This window comes from Tympanuchus pallidicinctus, unplaced genomic scaffold (genome assembly GCF_026119805.1).
Source record: "Tympanuchus pallidicinctus isolate F22 unplaced genomic scaffold, pur_lepc_1.0 scaffold3, whole genome shotgun sequence".
Classification (NCBI taxonomy): Eukaryota; Metazoa; Chordata; class Aves; order Galliformes; family Phasianidae; genus Tympanuchus; species Tympanuchus pallidicinctus.
The window spans coordinates 275,705-289,633 of NW_026294747.1; the positions used below are offsets into that span (position 1 = coordinate 275,705).

At 45.5% G+C, this 13,929-nt stretch overlaps 1 protein-coding gene across 1 annotated transcript; it reads left to right on the plus strand.

Moving 5' to 3' along the window:
* Positions 1-10,930: 10,930 nt before the first annotated feature.
* FIBIN (fin bud initiation factor homolog) lies at positions 10,931-12,660 on the plus strand. Its single transcript, XM_052692500.1, has one exon. The coding sequence runs from the start codon at positions 11,022-11,024 to the stop codon at positions 11,640-11,642; it is 621 nt and encodes a 206-aa protein (XP_052548460.1). The 5' UTR covers positions 10,931-11,021; the 3' UTR covers positions 11,643-12,660.
* Positions 12,661-13,929: the final 1,269 nt, after the last annotated feature.

The following is a 13,929-nucleotide window of genomic DNA, read 5'->3' on the forward strand; positions in this document are numbered from 1 at the left end:
ACGTCTCATGGAACTTCTGATGGCAGGGAGTGTTTTTTCTTTCGGCTGATGTGCTTCTCTCCTGGCACCTCCCAGTTCTCAGAAATCACTTAGTTCATACCACCGTGTCCATCTTTTCCAAATGCAATGAGACATTTCATTTCGGACAGCACTCGGGATCGCAGAGAGATCCACCCTGTTTACAGACTATAAAAGCAACCTCAAGACAGCTTCCCACTGCTGTCTAGGAAGAACGTGTGTCCAAGAACAATACAGCAGCAACAGGATGATTAGATCTTTGTTAACTCATATCCTAGAGGAATCACTGATATGCAGTTACACCTAAACTGTGAGTTCCATGAAACTGAGATCCTTCCTCTGCCTACAAGCATATGCTTAGCTGTTCCAGAGCAAAGCTTGTCATTAAGGAGAATCACAAGACAGTAATTTGAGGAAAGCAAGTGAGTGGATTTCCATTCTGGAGCAACATCTCCATATTCTCTGTTGTTTAGGGAGAAAAAGACCCAGCAATTCTGAGAATAAAATAAAAGACTGTAAAATTAGCGAATCTCATCCCACTCTTGCTGAGAGCCACTCTTTTACCTTAGATAAAAGGAAAGGGGGAAGGGAAAAGAATAACCACTCCGCTCATTTCATAGAATCATAGAATTGTTTGAGTTAGGAGGGAACCTTAAAGCTCATCTGGTCTGACTTCCCTGAGATTACCAGGGACGCCTATGGCTCAGGGTGCTCAGAGCCCTGTCCAGCCTGACTTTGAGTGCCTGACCCTGAGTGTCTCCAGGGATGGAGCATCCACCAGCTCTCTAGAAAACCTGTGCCAGTGCCTCACCACCCTTATTATTTCCTATTATTTCTCAATGTTCTCTACTAGCAGCAAACCTTATCTACATGTGTGGTGGCAGCAGCTTCATGCTGAGCAGGGTTTCAGCAATGAGCCTCACCTGCCAGGGACCACGTGTGACAGACTGAACTTCCTGGGCTGCGTTTTGATGACCAGTGCCTTTCTTATGTCTGTCTTTAACAGTCAGACTAGTTATCCTAGAGTAAAATATTTCCAGGACTCATTTTTGACTCTGTCCCATTGAAGATACAAGTAAAGTTCTCATCACCTTCAGCAAGAGGCAGAGAAAATATTTTTAGAAAATACAGTACTCCATACTCCTTTCTGTTTCCTTGGTTACCGAGGTCATTTTCTCCATTCATGCTGAGGCATCTTTGGACTCCTTTTTTTTTTTTTTTTTTTTTTTTTGTCTGTGTAGTAAAAGAAACAGCAGCAAACGTCCCGATACCAAGCTTGGAGGTATGCTCACATTTTTTATAATGATCCCTTTCAGAAAAAAAAAGAAGGGAAATAATGCTGACAAGTGAAATAAGACAGACTTTCTGAAGTGCAATTAATATGATTTAAATGACTTCCACAGAACTGGTGGTCTTAGATGCAACCTCAGAATGGTAGAACCTACATGGTTTAATTACTCAAAGAAATCTTTGCTGCTATTCCAAGCATTTTTGCTTGTAGTGAGCTACCCCTTCATCAAATTCGTATTCCAAGAGGTTGAAAAAACATGGTTGTCCATCCCTTGCCATTTTCTTAGGTGCAGACTTTCTACAAAAAGGGAGTGCGTTAAGTGCAGTGCTGTACTACTGCAGGAGCATAACCTGCAAAATATATTTTGAGAAGGCAGAGTAAGTAGAGAATTAGTGATTTAGCAGTTTTGAAACCGAGGGTGAAATCCCACCTTCCACCAAAATTTATGATACAGGGGCCAGAACATACTTGGGGTGTGATAGCTAGTATGACGTAACATAACATACAAGAGGGAGCCAGAAAGGAGAATGTGCATTGCCTGTAGGTAGTATGTGTGCCTCTGAACGTGCCTGTTTTTGGGAAAACATGGTGCAGGCTGTATTACAGAGGTCTTATCTTAGAGGTCTTTTCCAGCCTTAATGATTCTGTGATTCTAAGAGGCCACACACTCCTGCTATTCCTCTCTGGCCAGCCATTGTGCTGCCAACTGCAGCACCTAATTCTGCAGATTTTTCTTTCCATTGCACGTGGAGGGGTAGGAGAGGCAAGGCGTGTTTCAGACACACTCCTGCTGCAAATGCTGCTAGCCCAAAGCAAACAGAGCACACTACAGCCATTTAACCTGCAGAGGTGTCTGGCACACTAGTTACTCTCGCAGAGGATGGGTTTTCCTGCTCCATCTTCCAAGCAGCTCTCAGTCTCCAGTATTACCCTCTAAATTATCAATTCAAACAGTTGTCCCAGCAATTGGTTTGGTTTGGTTGAACTTTCTTAAAAGTCCACAAAGCTTTTTAAACACCTCCAAATCTGCCCTCTGTAAAGCACTAACTTCCATTGCATTCATTCCATGCAATGGGGCTACAGCACCAGAAAGGATCAATTTGTGAGACTAAATGTGGTGTTCAGTCTGCACGCCTGTAGTAGGGCCAAGGTTTTCTCATCTGAGGCAACCGGGCTGGAAGAGACGTAATATTTCGTAAACCTTAGTGAACCCACAAACTTTATTCCACCCAGCTTCTTTCCATTCAAACTAATCACATGCCTTTCTTCTTGACCATAAACCTGGAAGTAGACGCACAGCATTCCCGTAGAGCTGTGCGTTTTGGTTTGAGGTGGTCTCAGCAAACAACAGTGCTGGGGTAGGATTTATCAGGATGCCTCTTTGTCGCCCGTGCTGAAGGGCTCATAAGGCCACAAGTCATCTCAAATGCCAGGTCCTAAGCTATGCTGTTCTGCATAAAAGTCATAAATTGTAGGAGGAGGTACAAATTCCCTATCAATATTCTGCACAGACCTCAGGCATAGGGAGAATAACGCAGTGTTAGGATTGCTGAATGAGTGCTCTGTGTGCACTAAGTCATTAAAAACCTGTGGAACAGTCAACCCTGACTGCACAAAAATAAATACAGAGCTGGCTGTAAATAGTATCCCTTCACCTGCTTCTTCAAGTAGAATTTTATAAGGATGTTTGTTAAAGGGAATGATTTTTTTCTTTCTTTTTTCTTTCTTTTTTTTTTAACAAGGAGATTTTGGTATATTTCAATTGAAACCATATGTTTGGTCTTAGGCTGCTCGAATACAAAGTCTAGTTTTAAATTTAATGCACTGTTAAAAACACCTAAATAAAAATCTGCACAAATGTGCTAGGATAAAATATGGACCTTTTCCAACTTCTTAAAACCAGGTCTGGGAATACGAGTGAAATTCACTATGGAAGCATTGTTTCGTTTCATTCTTTATTTGCCACATTGGGAAGGGCATGGGAGAGGAGATTATGTCAGTCAAATGCTGCATTTGTTCATCTTTTCCCATCTCTCAGGTATATTTGGAGAAATGATAGTACCATAAATGTTTCTGTTTGAAACAGGCAGCAAGACATGGAAAGCTGAACTCTTGTGGGTTCCGTGTGGTTGGTTAGGTTGAACATGTAGGTTCAAGCTCTAAACTCACCACCACGGACTTTAAAGCAGTGGTGAGAAGAGGAAACTTGACAACTAATCAGTATCGAGTTTGTCCATTTCTGCAGGAATTAATCCCAATCTTGATAGGCCTGTGTGTATGGATCAGAAAATGCCACCCTCCTGAAGGTGGCAAAGCTTGAGATTACACAGTGTAAAATCTGCTCAAATGGTCAGGAAACTGACCTAGAAATCAGGACCGGTGAAATTCAGCTTTCTGGAAGCTTAGATGTTTTGAGATCCTAGATCAAATGAATGATCATAGAACTGCAAATCCTCACCAACTGTATCCATGGATTTATCCCGTTTGAAACTGCAGCAGCATTTCCCCACCAGACTCCCCTCAGATTTCTTCCAAAGCTTTTATTCAAATTCTTCTCCAAGCCTGCTGGAGCAGAACATTGCAGGTTTTGTGCTTTTTCTATTTGTGAGAGAGAGAAAAGAAAGAAGTATTTCTTTAAATCCTAAAAAGCACTTAATTTTTTCTCCTGACATGTTAGGAACAAGAATATATTATCAATCCTAACGAGTGAACCATGTTTCCATAACATTTGCAAAGTATATACAATACACATACAGCCTTTTCGCTTTCACATACAGCACAAAAAGGAACACGGAAAGCAATGAAAACCAAATCAACGTTTGAACATGCTGACTCAGTAACAAACCACTTTTACAGTACTGGGAAAACTTCTCCATGTTCTGGCCAACAGTGATGCTTCCAAAGTGTTTTCATTTCCACTGAGGAAGTGTTATTATTTCCACTTCGGGAACCGTACTGAAGCAATAGCAGAGATATCCCTTGTGGAGTTTGGAGTTTTTCAACAGCAGGAGGAAACTGCACTAGTATGATACCGATAGCTTTTGACTCCATTTCTCTTTTAATCCTTTCCCCTTCCCACGAGGCATCCAGATGCAGCACTCCCCAAAACTAACCCCAGTACATCCACAGCTCTCCTCTTTAACCGAGGTATATTTATGTACTATAGAGACAGGATGTGTAAAATGTTTTTCTCTGCCTTTTTTCTGCCAACGTTGAACTCATTTTATTACTGGCTGAAGCTGAGGCAGATTCAGTACTGATTGCATATTCTTTCAAGACAAGCAGCCTGGCAGACCCCTTTTATTTGCTGTACTCACATTCAGCCTCAAACCAAACTCTGCTCATAAAAAATTGTTTTTTAACTCAATTTATTGCTTATCCAAGTAGGGCACAAAGGACTACGTACCCGGTCATAAATATGGTTTGACCCTGAAATACCATAGAATCATAAAGGTTGGAAAACACCACTAAGGTCACCAAGCCCAACCACAACCCATTCCCAGTGACCATGTCTCTCAGTGCCACATTGCCACAGTTCTTGAACACCTCCAAGGATGGTGACTCCCTGAACAGCCTAGAATCTACAGGTTATCAAAATTCGTAAGTTCTTAAGTTGCCAAAAGAGCTGTTTTCTTTACTTAGTTGTATGTGAGAAATCTCCTGTTCAGCTTGGAATTAAGTTTACTTCTTAAGATTTCAGTGTAGTCCCTTGCTGGTATTGGGATGTTCAGCACAGCTTATGCTTCAGCATATTCTCGCTTAGCTTGTGTCGCATTCCAAATTCATACTGGATGAAGTGTTTTATAAAAGCTATATGTTACAAATCTAATCTTTTCTGCAGATTTTCTAGTCGTACTCTTATGTTCCTAATATTCCTATGAAAAACTGGCATTACTCTGACATGCATTCCCTGCTCATATCCCTCAACTGTTAATGATGGACCTTCAAGAGCAGAATGAAATAGTGATGACTGCTTTAACTGTTGCACAGCCAAGTGGTAAGAACCAATATTTTTAGTCATGTTTAAGTTGTCAGGCATTCACTTGGTCTGGCAATATTTTCAACATCTCCTCTTGTAAGTAACTAGTAAAGTTAGCGTGTATTTATAAACCAGCCAGCTACTAATAAATCAAACAAAATTATATACCTTTCACTTCAGAAAAGCATACATATTGAACACAATTTAGTAAACTCTGACTAGGGCATTATTCATGCTAAAAACAATTACTACTTAGTTTTATAACAGCTGGATATTGCCAGACCACTGAAAACTATTAAAAATATTGTGTCAGAATAATATTGTTCCATGTGCTTCAGATGTAGATAAAATATCTAAGTACAAAGCCTATTCTTGATCTTGTCTTACGTAACTTTGGCAGAAATCTACTGCTCCTAAAATCAATTTTCCCAGTATTTCTATTGGTATCTTATTCATCCAAACGTGTTCTCCAGACATGATTCGCAGGTTCCATCCTGAAAAATTATCATTAGTCCTGATTATATTTTTGCAGTAACTTTGGGGTAAATTTATAAAAAAAACAACAGAGAAGAGCTTTAGGTGATGCATAGAATATGCAAGAACACTCGTGGTAACTGACAAAGAACATGAGTGGTGGGGGATAAATACATAAGCTAATATTGACACCTAACTTGATGCTTGGTACTGCACCCTACAATTAGACTTTACACTCACATACTTGTTAGTCTCATGTTTAAACAAGGTATCTTTCATACAAAGCTGTATATATACTGTTCGCAGTGGGAAAACAGAAGGCAGTAGTCAGCAAACAGCATTTATACCCTAAAGCCTGTGGGGCCTTTAGGACCATATAACATATACCTGCTCTCTAAATTACTGACTACTTACATCCAAATAGCAAGTTTAAAATGAACGATGAAGCATTGCTTGAAGAAAAAGATTTTGCAGGCATCACCCGGCGCTGAGCACAGCACTACTTATTTGCCTTCAGTTCATTGGCAATTTCTGGAGCCTGATTTTGGTGCTGTTGCATTAACAGGAAAACTTTTTAAGCAGAATAAATGCTGCTGTTCTTCGTATTATTATAAACCTAATGCTGCTCAGTGGAAAAGCAACGGCTTTACCAGAGCACTGTGCCAAGTATTTGTAAAAAGACAGTGTCAATATCCTTCTTCATTTGTATTTCCAATATTTTTTTCCTCATTTACTGATTTTCTGAAAGAGTGGTCAGGCACCGGAATGGATGCCCAGGGAGGCGGTGGAGTCAGCAACCCTGGAGGTGTTCAAGGAACGTTTGGACGTTGTGTTGAGGGATGTGGTTTAGTGAGAGCTATTGGTGACGGGTGCATGGTTGGACTGGATGACTTTGAAGGTCTTTTGCAACCTTGGAGTTTCTGTGATTCTGTGATTTTATGCAGAAGCAATTTTCATATTCTTAAGCAGACACATTAGGTAAAGCACTGTCGCCATGCAGTCAGTAGGACTGTTGACAGTGCCAGGACCGCCATCAATGCCTTCATGGGAGCATGCCACAAGGAACAGCTGTTTCCTGGCTGCATCCCAAAAACTCACCAAATCTCTGACCTCATAGAACTAGCCATACGGGCTCCTAGTAGAAGACGTGCCATTCAGGATTAAACTGCCCTCTCCTCTCCTGTATTCCAGTAAAAAAAACCATTCTGTCCTCCTCCTGTTTTACTGCCTTCTGTGCCTCACAGATAATACTAATGACTACTTTTAAGAGCTCTGCACCGACTCTGATTTTTATGTTGTTGTTTCAGACTCTGCTATAGTGCTGCTACTGACGTTGGCTGTGATGAAAATACCTGACACTTCATCTCTTGTCTTGTTACATAAAAGCAAATGTCCCTTTCAGTATCTTTCAAAAAAAAAAAAAAATCTGATTTTCACTTATATGCACAATATTTTACAAACAAATTGAAAGAATTCGTATCAGATTGTCTCAGTGTAAAGAGAACTGATTCTTAAATGTGATTTTGGAGAGATGATGGCCAAAAAGTATTGCTCTGTCAGCTTAAGCCTGTATCTTTTCCTTTGCTTGATGATTACCTATGTTCTCAGTAAAAATTCAGGATTCTGTCACGTTGTAATACTGGCCTATATAGGTATTGCCTTAAATCAGGCTCTCACATCCTTCAGCAAGCCCTAACTCTTACCAAAGCTTTGCCCACTGCGTCACTAGAGCTGCAGATCTCAAGCTGCAGCCATCTTCCAGCAGCAGAGACATTTGAGGTGGGTTACTTAAGGCAAGATTAGTTGGGTAGAAAATTTAAATACACGTGGATAATTCATGTTGGATTGCAAACAGCAATGGCAGGGAGCAGCAGACACTTCTTGGTCTCTTAATATATGAGGAGAGAGAGTAAAAGAATTTGCTAAGGCTGAAGTTTTCATCTGTCAGGGCACTGAGGAACAGAACTATGCTGACAAAGCTGAGATGAGAGATTTACAGTGTGGTCCTTCCATGAAGAGATGTCAAGAGGGGAGCCCACCACAGCGCAGTGCCAGCCAAACCAGTCAGCTGGCAGCCATCAGGAAACCTGTGCAGATACAGTGCTGTGGGTGGCACGGAGTGGGGAACCAAGTAAAATATTGGGTGAAACAAGAGCATTTTGGGAATAAAATTATTTGAAAGAGCCTCTGTTGGCAAACATGGACTGAGGACAAATGCCAAGCAAGCTCAGCTGAAGAATCACAGAAACACAGAATCACAGAATGGCCAAGCTTGGAAGGGACCTCAAGGAATCTCCATGAATCTCCAACCCCCTGCCACATGCAGGGCCACCAACCTCCCCGTTTAATACCAGCCCAGGCTGCCCAGGGCCCCATCCAACCTGGCCTTGAACACCTCCAGGGATGGACGGGGCATCACAGCCTCTCTGGGCAGCTGTTCCAGCACCTCACCACTCTCATAGCAAAGAACTTCCCCCTGACATTCAACCTCAATCTTCCCTCCCTCAACTTCAAACAATTTCCCCTTGTCCTGCAGTTTTGTTGAAACAGGGTGCTCTAACCTCTTACTCCAGGACTGCAGTTCCCAACTACTTTCTTCAAGCGCATCTAGAGAGGAATGAGGCTTGAAACCCACTGTCACAGCATTTCCATGCAGCTGGCCTTTGGCACTGCCTGCAGGTTCTGTTTGCAGTGCCTGCCTCCCAATGGGTTAGGTGGTGTGGGTTCCTGAGAGCATACTAATGTGCTTAAGGACAGGGAAAGGCCCTTTAGGATAGAACAGAGTATACTGAAGAAAAGTCGTAGGATCATGGGTAGCCTGTGTCACTGCCTCACCACCCTCACAGAAAAGAATTTCTTCCTAATGTCTAATCTGAACATCCCCTCTTTTCAGTTTAAAGCTACTCCCCTTTGTTCTATCACTATCAGACTGTATAAAAAGTTGGTCTGTCTGCTGCCTTTAAGCTCCCTTCACGTATTGGAAGACCACAATGAGGTCTCTCTGGAGCCTGCTCTTTTCCAAGCTGAATATGCCCAATTCTTTCAATCTTTCCTCATAGAAGAGCTGTTCCAGCCTGTCATTCATCATTGTGTCACTCCTCTGGACTCACTCCAACAGCTCTGCATCCTTCTTACACTGGGGGTTCCAGGCCTGGATGCAGTACTCCAGATGGAACCTCACGAGGGCAGAACAGAGGAGGGCAATCACTTCCCTTTCACTGCTGCCATCCCTCTGTTGATGCAGCCCAGGATACTGCTGGCCTTCCAAGCTGCAAAAGCACACTGCTGGCTCATGTCCAGCTTTTTGTCTATCAAGACCCCCAAGTGCTTCTCTGCAGGGCTGCTCTCAAGGAGTTCTTCTCTCACTCTATATTCACATCTGAGATTGGCTCGATTCAAGTACAAACCTTTCACTTGGCCTTACTGGACCTCGTTATGTTCCCATGTGCCCACTTTTCAAGTGTGTTCAGGTCTTTCTGGATGGCGTCTGTCCCTCCTGTTGTGTCATCTGCACCATGCAGTTTGGTGTCAAATGCAAAGCTGCAGAGGGTGCAAGTCCCTGTGATGAGCATAGCCTTAATGATAACCCGTAACTATCACTGTCCCAAGCAGTGTCTTGAGAGCGTTTACAGACTATTATACGACTGACAAACACAGAAAAAAGAACAAAAATTAAACCAATGAGTCAGCAACCAAAACCCAGCCCAGAGGAAGCAGAGTGGGAGCTGAGTGGTGTTCACTGCTCTGAACATCCGCTCATGACCCAGGTCCATTGAGGCCATGTGCCCATACACCTAGAGGTGCGCTGTGTCTGTGGAGTCCAAGCAGCTTCCTTTGCTCTGCTGAAGCCCAAGCCAGACCAGCTGTCTAAACACAAACATTCCACATGTTTGGAAACATTTTAGATTTGCAATTAAGCTCAGAAAATGCTAATATAAATAGGTTGGATTAGGCTGAGCTTTTGTGCTTCAGTTTTCTATAAAAGGTCTAACGCTTCTTCAGCTTATTCAGCCTGGAGAAAAGAAGGCTGCGGGGTGACCTCATTGCAGCCTTTCGATACCTAAAGGGAGCCTACAAACAGGAGGGGAATCAACTCTTTGAAAGTGTAGATAACAGCAGGACAAGGGGAAATGGTTTGCAGTTGAGGGAGGGAAGATTGAGGTTGGATGTCAGGGGGAAGTTCTTTAGAGAGAGAGTGGTGAGGTGCTGGAACAGCTGCCCAGAGAGGCTGTGGATGCTCCATCCGTCCCTGGAGGTGTTCAAGGCCAGGTTGGATGGGGCCCTGGGCAGCCTGGGCTGCTATTAAATGGGGAGGTTGGTGGCCCTGCATCCCTTCCAACCCTGGCCATTCTGTGATTCTGTAAAAACAAAGCCAGAGTCCTGCAGCCTGACCACAGCAGTAAGGCCATCCAGCAGGGATAGAAAGGGTTCTCTGTCCAGAGAGATCCAAGCCCAGTATTTTCTGCTTGGTATCTCAGCTCTTGCTTAATTCCGAGTGAAACTCTCCTAGTCTGCATGGCACAGTCATAAATGAGACCAAGAAGAGCTAAGACGTTTAGGCAGAGCCATGTTTAGAGAGCTTGGAACAGTTTCCCAATGAATAAGTCACAACCATCCCAGTTTATACAGCACGCAGAAAGCACTGGATGATAGCTGAAATATTTATATTTAAGAGGCATAAATGTTTATTAATAACGAGGTGTACATATTTTTGCATGCAAAGCCTTCATGGACAGCAGCGGGAATCTGAACTCTGCCTGCCTGCTTTGGCTGGTGTGATCTCTGCAGTCTGATGACTGCTTCCACGAACTAAGATGTGAGGAGACCCGGTGTCCATACTCGCTATGCACGAGGTTCTACCGTGCTGCAATCCAGCTGCATCCTGGATGCACGCGGAAAAGTTTCACGAAACGCTTCGAAATTCACAAAGCGCGGCGGGACGCGCAGCACCCGCTCTTTTCCAAGGCACGCACGGCTGAGGTCGTCTCGCAGAACAGCCCGGAGGAAGGGAGGGAGGCCGGGCGGGAGGCGGGGGGCGGCCCGACACGCCGGCGGGGCGATGCCCGGAGGCCGGCCCGTCCCGCGCGGTGCCGGGGCCGCTACCTCCGCTCTCGGCGCGGCTTTTAAGGGCGGCGCGGCGTGAGCCGAGCGCAGAGCTCCGGCCGGGCTCCCGGCCCGCAGCGGCGTTTCGGGCGGCCCCGCGGGGCGCCCATGGGGCGGGGGCTGCGCGGCGCCGGCCGGCCCTAGGCTGCACGCAGCATGCCGGCGCTGCGCCTGCTGTGGTTCGGCTGCCTGTGCAGCCTGTGCCTCGGGTACTTCGAGGGTCCGCTGTACCCCGAGATGTCCAACGGCACCCTGCATCACTACTTCGTCCCCGACGGGGACTACGAGGAGAACGACGACCCCGAGCGCTGCCAGCTGCTCTTCAGGGTGAGCGAGCAGCGGCGGTGCGGCGCGGCGGCAGCGGGCGAAGGGCTGAGCCTGCGGGAGGAGCTGACGGTACTGGGCCGGCAGGTGGAGGACGCGGGTCGGGTGCTGGAGGGCATCGGCAAGAGCATCTCCTACGACCTGGACGGGGAGGAGAGCTACAGCACCTACCTGCGCCGCGAGTCCGCCCAGATCAGCGACGCCTACTCCAGTTCGGACCGCTCGCTGAGCGAGCTGGAGGGCAAATTCCGGCAGGGCCAGGAGCAGGGCGGCCGCGAGGAAGCCCGCTTGGGCGACAGCTTCCTGGGGCTGCTGCTGCACGCCCGCGCCCTGCTCCGCGAGACCCGTGCCATCTCCAGCGGGCTGCGGGACAAGCACGACCTGCTGGCCCTCACCGTGCGCAGCCACGGCGCCCGCCTCAGCCGCCTGAAGAACGACTATCTGCGGGCCTGAGCCCGCAGCCTGCAGCCCAGGATACCCCCCCCGGCCGCCCCGAAAACGCGTATTTATTGTATAGGACCTCCCGAGTGAACGGCAGGTTTGTGTTGAGTAGAAGGGTGGAGGTACGTCTAAAAAGTTGCCCCGTATCGTAGCGTGCAACGGACGGAGCGTTCTCCTCTTCCAGCGTCGGCTCTCGGCTCGCCGTGACACCCGCGTGTGCAGCAGGAGCGCAGACTCCTCCCGTTGTTACTGTCGTTCGGGGCGAACCCTCTGTTAACTCCTAACCTTGTGTAACGGCATGTATTGTACTCATGTAAAGCATTGTTCTGCTGCGTAACTCCAAACTGCGACTTCATCTGCATTCGGGATAGCCGGGATCTTATTCTGGCAGGGTCTGTGCTCCTCGCGGCTTTGCTTATCGGTGGCTCTAAGCAATTGGAGCCCCAGAGCCAGCCAAAAAGGCTGATGTCAGATCCCAGGAATGCCGGTTTTATAGCAAGAAGAAGGAGCCCTAGCGGTGATTGCAGTTTCAGGTCCCAAATTCAGAGCCTGGTTTCTCAGAGCATGTTTCTAAAGCAGACAGAAGGTTTTGGTCTGTTCCAGTGTAGCGACGTTTCCCATTGGTGCCTTTGTACTTTTGCTAGCTAAGCTATTAATAAACCTATTCGTGCTCCTGGACAATAGCAGAAGTGCCTGGTGGGGAGGAGGGGGAGGATTGTTTGGGTTCTCACACTCCTTGCTATGTAATCTTCAACTTGGGGTAATGTGGCTACTGGATTACAGACAGTGCAGGCAGCATCGCTGCTTGGATGAGAGAAGTTTGTGTTGTTTTAATAAACGTTTGAAAACCGTGTTAAGGCACGCTGTTCTTGTACCCTTCTGCTTGAGACGCTCTTGACTTAAAACATGCTGGTGTAATGTGCCTCTCAGCAAAAAAAAAGAAAAAAAAAATGTGACTGTGAGCATGTAGATCCTGCCAAACTAAATAACTCGCTTTTTAGTGCAAACAAATAAAAGTTTACAGACTCAAGAGGTAAGCAAGTTTCATTAAAAGGAACTATGTTATTGCAGTGGTCTTTTCCAACCTTAATGATTCTATAATAACGATACCGAAGAGCGCATAGGGCTCTTTTTGGATTTTGTAAGCCTTTTTAAAAAGCCAGTGTATGAAACTAGCAACCACACAGCAATGAAAGGGAAGCTGCTTTTTGAGCGTTTGAGGTCTGATCCCGCTGCCTCTACCCCCATTCAGTTCTACGCTGGCCTGCAGACCATCCGGCTGGCTGAGCCCCTCGGAGCTGCTGGGGGTCAGTGTAAGTCACCTGAGCATCAAAGGCATTGGGAGATGTCTCACAGAGGTATGTGCTTACAGGGCCTGGGGGCCGTCCCATTTATCTCAAAGGTAGGGAGACGTAGCGGTGTCCAAGCAGGATATTATAGGGTGTCTATGCGCCTTTAGACTCTTAGTGTCTTTGAAGATCTGGAAACATTGAAACATTGCATTGGTTGAGTCCAGTGGAACTACCCAGCGTTATTTTCATGGATGCTTTCAAGGGAGAAAGTGTGACAGGTTCTAGCTGTGAAAAAAATTGTTTATTTGTCATACTTTCCTTGCCACTAAGGCCAGACAGAAAAACACGGGAGCACAGAGGGCCATCACTTAATCTAGTGTGCTCCCTACCACAACAAAGCATAAAGCGTTTTGGGATGGACCAGTGACTGCACAATGAGGAAACACTCTGACAGTTTCTGAGGGCATCTCCCCATTCTCTCTGGATCCTACCCTTTCAGAAGTACATGCCAAATTTGTCATGCTTTTCCCTTTCTGCCCAGATTCTTCATAAAACCCTGCCGTAGCCAAATCTTTGCAAAAGAAATCATGTGTTTTAGTCTATGCTTACTCTTTGAGGCTCTGCTTATAACGTGAATTATAAAGCATCAGTAAAGAAGTCATAGTGGCAAATCATGCCAGTGTTTTTTTTAGTCAGGATGGCATTCACATATTACTAGAAAAATAGTAGTAGCGTAAAGCGCAATTTCTTCAATACACTTCAAGCAGCTTGGCTGTTCTGTTTGCAATAGCAATCCCTTGGTCAATCTCAAGCTATTCCACAGTGTGCAGAATACTGAGAGTGGTAAATATTTGCAGAGCGGTTACTTTCAAGGCAGGAGATTACATGAAGTACCTGGAGATATACAGAATAACTCCGTCAGCTCTGCAAGCTGCCATCTAACAAAGCCAAACTGTTGTTCTTTAAAATCCAGGCTGATGTTTCTTAGGACAAGCATGAACATATTG